The 15,491-nt window shown below is 43.3% G+C and overlaps 1 protein-coding gene across 9 annotated transcripts in view; it reads left to right on the forward strand.

The window, feature by feature from the left end:
- LOC139538866 (mitogen-activated protein kinase kinase kinase kinase 4-like) overlaps positions 1 to 15,491 on the forward strand; it is a 99,157-nt gene that overhangs the window by 71,443 nt on the left and 12,223 nt on the right. For 5 of the 9 annotated variants that reach the window (XM_071341361.1, XM_071341362.1, XM_071341363.1 and 2 more), the window contains 12 exons: positions 128 to 225; positions 1,135 to 1,316; positions 2,421 to 2,538; positions 3,132 to 3,446; positions 5,813 to 5,927; positions 6,160 to 6,327; positions 6,422 to 6,565; positions 9,667 to 9,801; positions 10,286 to 10,386; positions 10,555 to 10,704; positions 11,084 to 11,243; positions 11,361 to 11,500. In XM_071341361.1, the coding sequence (XP_071197462.1) occupies positions 128 to 225; positions 1,135 to 1,316; positions 2,421 to 2,538; positions 3,132 to 3,446; positions 5,813 to 5,927; positions 6,160 to 6,327; positions 6,422 to 6,565; positions 9,667 to 9,801; positions 10,286 to 10,386; positions 10,555 to 10,704; positions 11,084 to 11,243; positions 11,361 to 11,500 (1,826 nt within the window). The remainder of the gene's footprint in view (positions 1 to 127; positions 226 to 1,134; positions 1,317 to 2,420; positions 2,539 to 3,131; positions 3,447 to 5,812; positions 5,928 to 6,159; positions 6,328 to 6,421; positions 6,566 to 9,666; positions 9,802 to 10,285; positions 10,387 to 10,554; positions 10,705 to 11,083; positions 11,244 to 11,360; positions 11,501 to 15,491) is intronic. The other 4 variants (XM_071341366.1, XM_071341367.1, XM_071341369.1 and 1 more) reach the window with 2 other exon arrangements.

The following is a 15,491-nucleotide window of genomic DNA, read 5'->3' on the forward strand; positions in this document are numbered from 1 at the left end:
CTCTCAAGACACACACACACATAATTACTGTTTACAAAGTACTCACATTTACAATTAAATTCTTGGCACAATTCTCCACATTGCTCTTTAATTTACTGACCGGTATCCCCCATTGTCCCCCTCTCAGCCTCATCAAAGTCTGAGGGTTCTCCCCTCCAGCATCCAGAGCATACTGGGAAAAAACCTGAGGAGAGGAAGGAGTCGGTCAAAACTAACCGACTGGCGGTGAGACCTGACCCCCGTGAAACTAGTGGTCTACCTAGTGTACTAACTAGTGTTGAACTACACTAAGTGTTGTGACACTTCAGAAAGAGGTGGAATTAAGTTTTGAGTGGGAATGATGGTTTTACAATAATCTGACATAGTTCTGTGTGTGTGTGTGTGTGTGTGTGTGTGTGTGTGTGTGTGTGTGTGTGTGTGTGTGTGTGTGTGTGTGTGTGTGTGTGTGTGTGTGTGTGTGTGTGTGTGTGTGTGTGTGTGTGTGTGTGTGTGTGTGTGTTTCGCCCTCTGCGCTGTGGATTACCGGTACTTGTAAATTCTGTAGGGGGAAGTGGTAAGCTAGAATGAAATGGGGTGTGTATTTGTACTGACGATCTCATTGGCTGAAGGGTTTTGTACTAATGGCTTGCCTCTCTCCTGATTGGTGCTATTTTACTCATGTTCCTTTTAACCTCAATCTCCTCCCCTCATACTTGTTATTTCTTTCTATTGGATCATTCAATCACTCACATACTTGCAGCCCCTTCCTTCCTTGTATGCTCGGGTCTGGTCTCTTGATGGACTCACTAACCTCTTCCAGCCTTGTGGACACATTGGCAGTATGGCAGCAGTGTATGTACTTACTCATCTCTTTTCTCATATCCTATTGGCTTTGCTACTCACCGGCCGGCTCTTCATTGGCTGGCGCACCTGTGACCTCACTTCTTCCCCCATCAGCTTCCTGCATCCTGTCTCCTGCATTTAACCCTGCGAGTAACCTGGTAACACATCCACAACCCGGAAAGAGAGCTAAAAAAGAGAGGGAGAGGGAGAGGGAAAGCAAGACTGAAAGAAAGAGAGAGAAGAAAGAAAGAGAGAGAAGAAAGGGATGGAAGCATAGTTTGACCTCTGTCCCCCCCCCCCCCCCCCCCACAGGACCTGACCGTGCTGGCCAAAGAGCTGCGTGTGGTGGAGGACGTGCAACGCCCCCACAAGGTGACGGACTACTCCTCATCTAGTGAGGAGTCGGGGACCACGGATGAGGATGAGGATGATGAAGAGGTGGACCAGGAGGGAGGAGAGGAGTCTACCTCAGGACCAGAGGACTCTCACGCTGTGTATGTAGAGGAGGACACCTGAACCCTAACCCCTAACCCTTCTCACAATGAGTACAGTTACATGCACGCAATAATACAATTGTTGTGAAAAGTCAGATTAATATAATAGTTTGCTTTAAACATTAACATGCTTTGCAAGAATAACGATTTCTCTAATAATCCTGTTTACATGGACACATCTGAAATCAGGCTACCTGATGGGATATTTGCCCAAAATCACCAATCAAAATAAACATTCTACCACAGCGACCATGTTATTTTTGAGATAACTATTTGATTCTTAGATCGGACATATTAAAGTGTGTTTGTGAAAACTATTTCTACGATTCATACTTTGTTTTTCCGAACTCACTTCAGTCACGCAAAAGAAGGAAGCTTGTGCTGCTCGTGCTAGCACATGCACAGATAAACTGCACAGCTGGAACTCTAAGGCATTTACATGTCCTAATAATTAGAAAGACTGCTCAGAAAACGAGGTGCTTAATCGTTGTATGCTTACTTCGATTATGACCTTACCCTGATTTAAAATGAGCAGTTAGGTGTTTACTTGACTATTGCCATACTCAGCCTAGTGCCATAATCCGTTTAATATCGAATTATTAGTGTGCATTTAAATGTACTCAATGACATCATATTGCAATGATATTTGAGCTTTTGATTGAAGTGAAGGAAAAGTCCGGTCATTATAACTAGGACTGGGAATTGTCAGGGACCTCAAGATACGATAATATCACCATACTTCGGTGCCAATATGATGTGTATTAGGATTCTATATGTATTGCGATTCGATAGTCTAAACCATACGTCTGCTGCAGAGAGACAAGAGAGAGCCTTGAGAAAACGAGCTTTGATCAGTCATGGAAATAAAAGTGCTGAAAACAAATTGGCTCCCTATTTAAAAAGAAGATGGAGAACAAGCTATGAAGGAAAAATACTGGAGTTTTGGTGCAGGAACAGAAAACTAGTGCAAAAATAATATTGCCATATTGTGAAAACGATACCATATATCATCAAAAATAATATCCCGATATGTAATTGTATTGATTTTTTCCCCCAGCACTAACCATCTTCCTGGTTCTCTGTTTATTCGATCTACTCCACCAGCTCCTCCAGACTAAGCAACGGAGAGATGGAATCGGTGAAGACCTTGATCGTTCACGACGAGGGCGAGAGTGACTCTAAAATCACGCCCTGTAAAGATGACACTCTGATCGTCAGACCGGTAAGGCCAACACCCAGGCTATGCCGTCCACCTCTCTTATAACAACATATCAGTCACACACTGTAAACCTTTTAGTTATTTTATTGTGGTATTTAATTTACTAATTTGTCCCTTTATAGTTTACCCACTGTTTGATATTGTGTTGGACCTCATCTTATTTGTTCTGTCATTGTTTACTTTGTGTTGCTGGTGAAAGGGTTTGGGTTAGAGTGGAAAGGGGTCGGTTAGCCTGGAGAAATGGACCTGGTATTAACCACCCGCTCCCCCATTAGATGACAGTATAAAGGCTAGATGGTAGTCCTGCAACAGATTGAACATCATAAAATGGCTCCACTAAAGTCATAGAAATCATTTATGAATAAATGTAAACAAGATTATTATACTTTTGGTGTCTGTTGTTGACCATTTTCTTATACTTAATCCTCAATTGAATGTGTCTGAAGTCTCTTACAGTAGTAGACTGTAGCTTCAGTAGACTACTTTACTAGACTACTTTAGTAGACTAGTCTTCCCTTAACACAATAGCCAATAGAATCCCTCCACCGCAGAGAAAGAAATCTAGACCCAAAGTGTGCCCCTGTTCTTACTTCCAGAGTACAGGTGACAACAAAAAGCGACCTGCCCCCAGCCCTGGTCATGGCCCTGTCCCTGGGTTTAACACCAGCCCTGGGCTGATTCACCCTGCCCTCCAGGGCCTTCCAGGCCTCCAAGGCCACCCTGGTCTCCAAGGCCACCAGGAGAAAAATGGCTTTGTGGGCCGCATTCACCTCCTGCCTGACCTGATCCAGCAGAGCCACCACTCCCCCTCCTCCTCTGCCTCCTCCTCTCCCTCCTCCTCCAGCATGGCGAGCCCCACCATGTCCATGTCCCCCCAGAGCCCCCTGGACAAGCTCAGCATACGCCTGGAGGTATGTCCCTCTGCCCCCCTCTGACCCCTGGTCCTCCTTCAGGCCTGGGCCTGCAAGGAGCACCCTCTGCTGGTTGCATCTGCTCTCTCTCTGGCCACCTAGTGGTGCTCTTTATCGTTTCCTTTTTCTGAGTGCGACGACTAATCTAGTTTCCTCCAAGCTCTGTAGGTACGGTGGTGTGGTGATGGATCATTTTTGTTGCTCCTTCTGAAAAAATATTATTTTGACCATTTTTAGCAAGTTTCTGGTATTTGACATAATTTCTTCTTTTTGAGACTATATTAGGTTGCACTGGCTTACATGTTCTTGGAGGCCCATTACAGGTATTCCTTTAGCCCTAAGATCTCTATCTCTGATTATTATTTGTTTATTTTAATCAGTCAGATCGTTAAAGACATATTCCAGAAACCCTCTCAAGACTAGGCTACAACGTAGCATATTTCATGAATTAGCACTGGCAATTGCTTTACCATTAAAAAACATTCCTTTAAATATATTTTTGTTCCTCAGCTTTTGTTTTTACCTGAACATTCCATCTGTTTTACTTTTACCCACCACCATAGAGACCTCTTGTTTTTGCCTTGTTCACTTTACTTCAATGTGTGATTTTGTGAATTTTTCCCTAAGCCTGATAGCTGCATGCTCCTTACATCTGCCTCAGTTTCTTGCTTCCGTCTTTCAACATTTCTCTTTGGTAGTCTTTGAACTTTATATTGAACTTATACAGTGCCTTCGGAAAGTATTCAGACCCGTTGACTTTTTCCACATTTTTCTACGTTACAGCCTTATTCTAAAATGTATTAAATAAATAAAAAATCCTCAGCAATATACACACAATACCACATAATGACAAACTGAAAACAGGTTTTTAGAAATTGTATTTATTTACATAAGTATTCAGCCCCTTTGCTATGAGATGCAAAATTGAGCTCAGGTGCATCCTGTTTCCATTGATCATTCTTTAGATGTTTCTACAACTTGATTCGACTCCGTCTGTGGTAAATTCAATTGATTGGACATGATTTGGAAAGGCACACACCTGTCTATATAAGGTCCCACAGTTGACCGTGCATGTCAGAACAAAAACCAAGCCATACGGTCAAAGGAATTGTCCGTAGAGCCCCGAAACAGGATTGAGTCAAGGCACAGATCTGGGGAAGGGTACCAAAAAATGTCTCCAGCATTGAAGGACCCCAAGAATACAGTGGCCTCCAACATTCTTAAATGGAAGAGGTACCAAGACTCTTCTTAGAGCTGGCCTAGAGCTGGCTGTCCGGCCAAACTGAGCAATCGGGGGAGAAGGGCCTTTGTCAGGGAGGTGACCAACAACTCTGACAGGGCTTTAGAGTTCCTCTGTGGAGATGGGAGAACCTTCCAAAATGACAACCATCTCTGCAGCACTCCACCAATCAAGCCTTTATGGTAGAGAGGTTAGGCAGAAGCCACTCCTCAGTAAAATGCACATGACAGCCCACTTGGAGTTTGTCAAAAGGCACCTAATGACTCTCAGACCATGAGAAACAAGATTCTCTGGTTTGATGAAAACAAGATTGAACTTTTTGGCCTGAATGCCAAGCGTCACATCTGGAGGAAACCTGGCACCATCCCTACGGTGAAGCATGGTGGTGGCAGCATCATGCTGTGGGGATGTTTTTCAGCATCAGGGACTGGGAAGCTAGTCAGGATTGAGGCAAAGATGAACGGAGCAAAGTACAGAGATCCTTGATGAAAACCTGCTCCAGAGCGCTCAGGACCTCAGACTGGGACGAAGGTTCTTCTTCCAACAGGACAACGACCCTAAGCACACAGCCAAGACAACACAGGAGTGGCTTCGGGACAAGTGTCTGAATGTCCTTGAGTGGCCCAGCCAGAGCCCGGACTTGAACCCGATCAAACATCTCTGGAGAGACCTGAAAATAGGTGTGCAGCAACGCTCCTCATCCAACCTGAGAGCTTGAGAGGATCTGCAAAGAAGAATGGGAGAAACTCCCCAAATACAGGTGTGCCAAGCTTGTAGCGTCATACCCAAGAAGACACAAGACACAATCGCTGCCAAAGGTTTTTTTAATACATTTGCTAACACTTCTAAAAACCTGTTTTTGCTTTACCATGATGGGGTATTGTGTGTAGATTTAATGAGGGGAAAAAACATTTAATACATTTTAGAATAAGGCTGTAACATAACAAAATGTGGAAAAAGTCAAGGAGTCTGAATACTTTCCGAAGGCACTGTATATTTCATATTGCACACACTGCTGTCATTGTTGTCTTGGTCTATGAGTTGGCAGGTAAGTCAATGTCATAATGGTAGAAATACGTGTGATTCTATGTATCCTCATTGTTGTTCTATTCTCCTGTTCCTCTAGAGTCATTCTGTCAGCAACACAATGCAGAAACACAAGTCCTCCTCCTCCTTCACTCCTTTTATCGATCCACGCCTCCTCCAGGTCTCTACATCCGGCGCCGCTCTCAACAACCTGGGTAAACCCGTTCTCCCAGCCCCCTTATTGGATGTCAAGTCCCCTTCAGTAGTATCTGAGTGGTTCCCTCCAGTGTCAATCAACCTGGTGTTAGATTCTGAGGCAACACCAGAGAACACCTGTTTATAACTGACAAAAGTTATATAAATGTATACTAAATATAACTGAATCTATATGATAGTAAAACATAATCTGCTTGTATTTACACTCAATCCCTTCCTTGTCCTCCGCAGCTTTTGGGAACGATGCCAGGCTGGCGGAGGCACTGAGGGCGGACCCGTCACGTAAAGGCTCCGTGGTCAATGTGAACCCTGTCAACACACGGCCGCAGAGCGACACCCCAGAGATCCGCAAGTACAAGAAGAGGTTCAACTCTGAGATCCTGTGTGCTGCGCTCTGGGGTGAGTTGTCACAATTATCTCTGCTATGTAGTTATCTCAGTCATATCAGTCTTCGCCACAGGTGGCAGCAAACTAAATGCCAAAGTGTTTGTAGGAGTGAACCTGCTGGTGGGGACAGAGAGTGGCCTGATGCTGCTGGATCGTAGCGGTCAGGGGAAGGTGTATCCCCTCATCAGCCGACGCCGCTTCCAACAAATGGATGTCCTAGAGGGACTCAACGTCCTGGTTACTATATCAGGTTTGTACACGCTATACATATAGTTACTACACACACTATACATGCACAGTTATTACACATACAGTTGAAGTCGGAAGTTTACATACCCTTAGGTTGGAGTCATTAACTAGTATTTCAACCACTCCACAAATTTCTTGTTAACAAACTATAGTTTTGGCAAGTCGCTTAGGACATCTACTTTGTGCATGACACAACTAATCTTTCCAACAATTGTTTACAGACAGATTATTTAACTTATAATTCACTGTATCACAATTCCAGTAGGTCAGAAGTCTACATACACTAAGTTGACTGTGCCCTTAAACGGCTTGGAAAATTCCAGAAAATTATGTTATGGCTTTAGAAGCTTCTGATAGACTAATTGACATCATTTGAGTCAATTGGAGGTTTACCTGTGGATGTATTTCAAGGCCTACCTTCAAACGCAGTGCCTCTTTGCTTAGCATCATGGGAAAATCAAAAGACATCAGCCAAGACCTCAGAAAAAATGTGTAGACCTCCACAAGTCTGGTTCATCCTTGGGAGCAATTTTCAAACACCTGAAGGTACCATGTTCATCTGTACAAACAATAGTACGCAAGTATAAACACCAAGGGTCCATGCAGCCGTCATACCGCTCAGGAAGGAGACGCATTCTGTCTCCTAGAGATGAACGTACTTTGGTGCGAAAAGTGCAAATCAATCCCAGAACAACAGCAAAGGGCCTTGTGAAGATGCTGCAGGAAATGGGTACAAAAGTATCTATATCCACTGTAAAACAAGTTCTATATTGACATAACCTGAAAGGCCGCTCAGCATGGAAGAAGCCACTGATCCAAAACTGCCATAAAAAAGCCAGACTACGGTTTGCATCATGTTGTGGGGGTGCTTTGCTGCAGGAGGGACTGGTGCACTTCACAAAATAGATGACATCATGAGGGAGGAAAATGATATGGATATATTGAAGCAACATCTCAAGACATCAGTCAGGAAGTTAAAGCTTGGTCGCAAATGGGTCTTCCAAATGGACATTGATCCCAAGCATACTTCCAAAGTTGTGGCAAAATAGCTTAAGGACAACAAAGTCAAGGTATTGGAGTGGTCAAAGCCACTGACCTCAACCTGTAAAACTTTTGTGGGCAGAAGTGAAAAAGTGTGTGCGAGCAAGGAAGCCTACAAACTTGACTCAGTTACACCAGCTCTGTCAGGAGGAATGGGCCAAAATTCACCCAACTTATTGTGGGAAGCTTGTGGAAGGCTACCCGAAACGTTTGACCCAAGTTAAACAATTTAAAGGCAATGCTACCAAATACTAATTGAGTGTATGTAAACTTCTGACCCACTGGGAATGTGATGAAAGAAATAAAAGCTTAAATATATCATTCTCTCTACTATTATTCTGACATTTCACATTCTTAAAATAAAGTGATGATCCTAACTGACCTAAGACAGGGAATATTTACTAGGATTAAATGTCAGGAATTGTGAAAAACTGAGTTTAAATGTATTTGGCTAAGGTGTATGTAAACTTCCGACTTCAACTGTACATGGGAAAACACAGACATGCAAACACTGTCGTGTGAAATTCAGTACTGAGAGAGACTTGATCATTTCTTCAAACAATCATCTTTATTTAATATCGATTAATTATTGCAATAATGAAAACGTCAGCCCAACAGTCTTGTTCTGACTGTTAGGCTGAGAGCCTAACTGAAAATTAAAATAATTATATTATATAGGACCTAAAAATGCTTAGTCACAATGGTTCCATCTCCCATAAGCCACCTTGGTTATCTACACAGGATGGTGTTTTACCCCCAACCTGGCTTTGTTTCCCAGATGCCAGGAAGAATGGACAATGAGGGATTGTTCTGAACTCTTCCAGGCTATCTCTATCTCGTGTCACACACACCATTTCTTGTCAATGGAATGCCAGCTTTTATCACCAACATCAATCAATTGTCAGCTTCAAGCTTTCTCTAGTAAAACCCATGTCCTCAACAGCCAGACTAGCTGCAAGGTGCTAGAGTGGAGACCATAAAACACAGCATTAGCAGGACAGAAATATCTTACTGTTTTGTTAAGTAAATAATTGTTACATATCCAACAAATAAGGTGAATACATAATTTTTCTATCACAACACATACACACACACACACACACTTTTAAGATGTCTAGGTGATCTCTCTGATGAGACCGTTCGTGCAAAGGTGTCGGGCGGTGGCTCACTGTAGGTTCCTGCTTCTCTTTCCTGTGCTGTGGTCACGTCATCCATTCACTGTAACAACCAGCACTGGGTACTCTGGTGTCACCCAACAGACATTCAGCCAGAGGAAATCGAGTAAATGGCTAGTTAGAGTGTGCGACATCATATATTTGTATTGCATGTCCACTGACACACATGCAAAGGTTTCCATGGTGGAAGCACGGAAACACACATAGATACAGTGTCATCTGTCATTTTGATGTCATTTTGCAATGAATGAAGAAAGGGTCCATACTCAAAAGAGACGTTGAGACAATTTGATGTTGCTTCTTCAGTTTTTAGCATATTTTTTATTCTTCATGTCATTGTACTCTATCATTCTCGGTAGATGAATATAAAAGTTGTGTGTGTGTGTGCCGACTTCTTGGTCAGTTTAAAGAAAATGTTGTCTTTCAATTTGACCTCGACCTTGACCTAAATTTACAAACACAATATTCCGTTATGTTGCAACGTGTTGTCAAATATTCAGTACAGGTTCTACAACAATACAGACCCTGTCACTGACTCAGCATATCCTCTGTACTAGTATTGATAATGATGTCTAATATAATACCAATAATTAAATACATAGTAAAAACTCCAATAATACCTTTATTCATTGAAATCGGTGTGTACAATAAAGACGCTTCCTCCACCCATTACATAGGAGTAGGGTGAAGTTGCCCCTACATGCTGATCTTAGGTCAGTTTGGGATTTTCCCCACTAATGGTTAAGTTTAGGATTGGTGGAGGGGAAGCTGATCCTAGATCTGTACCTAGGGGAAACTTCACCCCCTGTGCCATTACATATGGATTATATATCGTAGGTACCCTGACTCTTGACCTCTCCCGCTTGTCTGACCCTGTCCTGTGAAGGCAAGAAGAACAAGTTGCGTGTGTACTATCTGTCCTGGTTGAGGAACAAGATCCTGCACAACGACCCTGAGGTGGAGAAGAAGCAGGGCTGGGTCACTGTGGGAGACCTGGAGGGTGCTGTTCACTACAAAGTTGGTATGTCCCATCTCCAGCATGCATCTGGCCAGTGGAATTGAAAGGATGGGAAGTTCATTTTTGCGGAGAAAATTGAGGACAGTTTTTGCATAGAAATTTATGTCATGGTCAAATGAGTCTGCACACATGTTTAGGAACCACTGTTTTATAAGTCAGCACTTCATGACATGACTGAAACATGTTGGAAGAGTCCAGAGTTTGGTAATGAAATCTACAGCAGCGTACGAAATACCCTCTGTCTACGCAGCAAACACAATGTCCCAATTCTGCACTGTCACATCTCTGAGTAGACTGTAATATATGTCAGCTAATAGCATTTTGGTAGAATTTGATTTCCTACTACATATAGTATCTGGGGCAGAGAACTTAAAAACAATAAGGCTACTGTGTCATTAAACGTCTTGAGGATGCTCTGAATTGACCCTGTTAGTTGGTGCCTCCTTATGGCAACATCCTCATGTGTCCCCACTGGTTTATTCCCCAGTGAAATACGAGAGGATCAAGTTTTTGGTTTTGGCCCTGAAGAACTCGGTGGAGGTCTATGCATGGGCACCGAAGCCCTACCACAAGTTCATGGCTTTCAAGGTGAAACCTTCGATGCCCCTGCTTATGCATATTCACTTCCATCTATTCAATTAGTCATGCAGCTATTGTGAATTGTCATGACAATGATAAAATGACTTCCCGACACACATGCACACACACTACTGTACTGTATGTGAATAACCTTTGCTCCCTGGTTGACCCCTGCAGTCGTTTGGTGACCTGGTGCACAAGCCCCTGCTGGTTGACCTGACGGTAGAAGAGGGTCAGAGGTTAAAGGTAATCTATGGCTCCAGTAACGGATTTCATGCTGTGGACGTGGACTCGGGGGCCGTCTACGACATCTACCTGCCCACCCATGTAAGAAACACACTCATGTCTATGGAACCTCTCATCCCCTTCTCTTCCTCCTTTTTTTTCTTTCAAGGATAACTTCATTATTGAATTAATAATTTTTCTCTCTCCCGCTCTTTTGCTCTCTCTCCCGCTCTTTTGCTCTCTCTCCCCGCTCTTTTGCTCTCTCTCCCCGCTCTTTTGCTCTCTCTCCCCGCTCTTTTGCTCTCTCTCCCCCCTCTTTTGCTCTCTCTCCCCCCTCTTTTGCTCTCTCTCCCCCCTCTTTTGCTCTCTCTCCCCCCTCTTTTGCTCTCTCTCCCCCCTCTTTTGCTCTCTCTCCCCCCTCTTTCGCTCTCTCTCTTATCCTTTCTTCTCTTTCTCTCTCTCTGTGTCTGTCTCTCTGTAGATCCAGACCAGTATCCAGTCCCATGCCATCATCATCCTGCCCAACACAGATGGCATTGAGCTGCTGGTGTGTTACGAGGACGAGGGTGTCTATGTCAACACCTACGGACGCATCACCAAGGATGTGGTGCTGCAGTGGGGCGAGATGCCCACTTCTGTGGGTAAGTGGACACAGACACACTCACACACAATAGGTCCTTAAATTATGTATTTAAACATGTTAACTCGGTTGCCATCCCACCGACTCACCGCCCTATCCTTTGTCTTTCTCTCTGTAGCCTATATCCGTTCTAACCAGATAATGGGCTGGGGGGAGAAAGCCATAGAGATCAGATCTGTGGAGACTGGACATCTGGATGGAGTCTTCATGCACAAGAGAGCCCAGAGACTCAAGTTCCTGTGTGAGAGGAACGACAAGGTGAGACCCCTGGACACGTACACACACATTTGGAGGTACTCTCCCCAGGTCTGTTTACATGAATAACTCTGTCAAAATCAAATTTTATTTGTCATATGCGCCGAATACAACAGGTGTAGACCTTACCGTGAAATGCTTACTTACAAGCCCTTAACCAACAATGCAGTTCAATAATTAGAGTTAAGAAAATATTTACTAAATAAACTAAAGTAAAACATTTTATAAAAAGAAACACAATAAAATAACAATAATGAGGCTATATAAAGGGGGTACCGGTACCGAGTCAATGTGTGGGGGTACAGGTTAGTCGAGGTAATTTGTACATGTAGGTCGGGGTAAAGTGACTATGCATAGATAATAAACAGCAAATAGCAGCAGTGTAAAAATAAAGGGGGGGGGGGGGGGGGGGCAATATAAATAGTCCGGGTGGCCATTTGATTAATTGTTCAGCAGTTTTATGGCTTCGGGGTAGAAGCTGTTAAGGAGCCTTTTGGTGCTAGACTTGGCGCTCCGGTACCGCTTGCCTTGCGGTAGCAGAGAGAACAGTCTATGACTTGGGTGACTGGAGTCTTTAAAATAAAGAAATGTGGGCTTTCCTCTGACACCGCCTAGTATATACAGTACCAGTCAAAAGTTTGGACACACGTACTCATTCAAGGGTTTTTCTTCATTTTTACAATTCTCTACATTGTATAATAATAGTGAAGACATGAATACTATGAAATAACACAAAGGGTTTGAATACTTATGTAAATGTCATATTTCAGTAAAAAAATATGAAATGCACAAAAATCTAAAACTCTTTTTGCTTTGTAATGATGGGGTATTATGTGTTGTTAGATAAGGGGGGGACTATTTAATCAATTTTAGAATACGGCTGTAATGCAACAAAATGTGGAAAAAGTTGCGGGGTCTGAATACTTTCTGAATGTACTGTATACTTCTGGGAAGTTGTTAGACAATCCAGAGGCCAGAGAATTTCTATCTTGGGTTTGACTTCCTGGTGGTTGATATAGCTTTACCATAGATTTTATGGGTTGTATTACTGACTGTTGTTTAAACAGGAATTCTCTGCATTGTTATCACTAGAGGTTTCTTATAATTCATGACGACACATCTTGATTTCCATGGTCAATATGGATCAATGATTGTGAATGGCATCAAAAAATCATATGCATGTCTGTAAGTTTGCCTCTATCTTGATGTATCACCGATCAATCAGTCAAATGTATTTATAAACCCCTATTACATCAGCAGATGTCACAAAGTGCTGTACAGAAACCCAGCCTAAAACCTCAAACAGCAAGCAATGCAGATGTAGAAGCATGGTTGCTAGGAAAAACTGCCTAGGAAGGCAGGAACCTAGGAAGAAACCTAGAGGAACCAGGCTCTGAGAGGTGGCCAGTCCTCTTCTGGCTGTGCCGGGTGGAGATTATGACCATTGAGGCCTGATTGTTCTTCAAGATGTTCAAACGTTCATAGATGACCAGCAGGGTCAAATAATAATCACAGTGGTTGTAGAGGGTGCAATAGCTCAGTATCTCAGTAGTAAATATCAGTTGGCTTTTCATAGCCGAGCATTCAGAGGTCAAGACAGCAGGTGCAGTAAGGAGAGAGAGTTGAAAACAGCAGGTCGAGGACAAGGTAACACATTCGGTGAACAGGTCAGGGTTTCATAGCTGCAGGCAGAACAGTTGAAACAGGAGCAGCAGGACAACCAGGTGGACTGGGGACAGCCAGGAGTAATCAGGCCAGGTAGTCCTGAGACATAGACCTTAAATTCACACAGGACACCAGATAAGACAGGATAATTACACCAGATATAACCGACTGACCCTAGCCCCCCGGCACATAGACTATTGCAGCATAGATACTGGAGGCTGAGGCTGTGGTGGGGTCAGGGGATACTGTGGCCCCATCCGATGATACCCCCGGACAGGGCCAAACAGGCCGGATATAACCCCCACCCACTGTGCCAAAGCATTCCCCCCACACCACTAGTGGGATATCATCAGACCCCAATTTCCTTCCCTGAGACAAGGCTGAGTATAACCCACAAAGATCTCCTCCACTGCACGAGCCCGAGGGGGCGCAAAACCAGACAGGAAGATCACATCTGTGACTCAACCAACTCAAGTGACACACCACTCCTAGGGACGGCATGGAAGAGCACTAGTAAGTTAGTGACTCAGCCCCCGTAATAGGGTCAGAGGCAGAGAATCCCAGTGGAGTGAGGGGAGAGACAGAGACAGTAAGGGCGGTTCGTTGCTCCAGTGCCTTGCCGTTCACCTTCGCACCCCTGGGCCAGACTGCACTCAATCATAGTACCTACTGAAGAGATGAGTCTTCAGTAAAGACTTAAAGGTTGAGAACGACTCTGTCTCTCACATGAATAGGCAGACCATTCCATGAAAATTGAGTTCTATAGGAGAAAGCCCTGCCTCCAGCTGTTTGCTTAGAAATTCTAGGGACAATAAGGAGGCCTGCCGCTTATGAAGGTATGTATGGCAGGACAAAATCGGAGAGATAGGTAGGAGAAATCTCATGTAATATTTGAGGTTAGCAGTAAACCTTGAAATCAGCCCTAGCCTTAACAGGAAGCCAATGTAGTGGCTAGCACAGGAGTTATATGATCAAATTCTTTGGTTCTAGTCAAGATTCTAGCATCCGTGTTTAGCACTAACTGATGTCTTTTTACTGTTTTATCCGGGTGGCCGGAGAGTAGAGCATTGCAGTAGAATAATCTAGATGTGACAAAACCATGGTGTCGTGGAATTATTCTAGTAAAGGAGAGAGACTTTTAGATTTCTTCAAAACAATTGTACTTTATTTTTTAATTACTTCAGTAATGGAGTTGGTCGGTAACCACCCTTAAGGTAATCACTGAGCAGAACTAAGCCACAGCATTTTATAGTTAAGACACATCCACCTGAATACGGAACAAACAACAGATTTGTGAAATTATACAAAGGTAGATTGTGCTCTCATGCAACAGGCAGCAAGATTTACATTGCACCAGGTTCTGTCTCTAGGTCATTTTCTACTTGTTTGTACAAAAATACTAATGCAACATAGGACACCAGGTCCTTCACTTAATTTATGAAGTCCAGTATTCATCTGCCATGTGGGAGAAATAAACTGGAGGGAGGGTATGCCTGGTACTGGCAGACAGGCACACAGACACTAATCATGGAATGGACTGCAGTCTTTAGGTTTTATCACCAAGGCATCGTAAATCAGCTGTCAGCGTTAAGCCTCAGAGACTCCTCTCAGAAGGACAGACATTGTGAAAGTACTAATATGGGAATACATTCTAATATAAAAGTAATGTGATTAACATAATGTTGTAATTCTACCACATCATTTCTGCAATGTTACGAAGATGGAATAAAGTTGTCCTTGAAATATTATTGGTCCTTCACTGTTTTGAGACTGTACAACTTTCAAGATTTATTGTCAGATCCAACAGCAGATCTCTTTGTTTCTTGGGACCTAGAACTAGCATCTCTGTTTTTTTCAGTTTAAAGGTTAAACATTTGCCACCATCCACTTCCTTATGTCTGAAACACAGGCTTCCCGGTAGGCAATTTTGGGGCTTCACAATGTTTCATCAAAATGTACAGCTGTGTGTCATCCTCATAGCAGTGAAAGTTGACATTGTGTTTCCGAATGACATCACCAAGAGGTATAATATCGAAGAGGTTCGATATAAGCCAATTTTTACATTTTCCGGGACAATCAAATCAAATGTATTTATATATCCCTTCTTACATCAGCTGATATCTCAAAGTGCTGTACAGAAACACAGCCTAAAACCCCAAACAGCAAGCAATGCAGGTGTAGAAGCACGGTGGCTAGGAAAAACTCCCTAGAAAGGCCAAAACCTAGGAAGAAACCGAGAGAGGAACCAGGCTATGAGGGGTGGCCAGTCCTCTTCTGGCTGTGCCGGGTGGAGATTATAACAGAACATGGCCAAGATGTTCAAATGTTC

This window comes from Salvelinus alpinus, chromosome 14, assembly GCF_045679555.1.
Source record: "Salvelinus alpinus chromosome 14, SLU_Salpinus.1, whole genome shotgun sequence".
NCBI classification, from domain to species: Eukaryota; Metazoa; Chordata; class Actinopteri; order Salmoniformes; family Salmonidae; genus Salvelinus; species Salvelinus alpinus.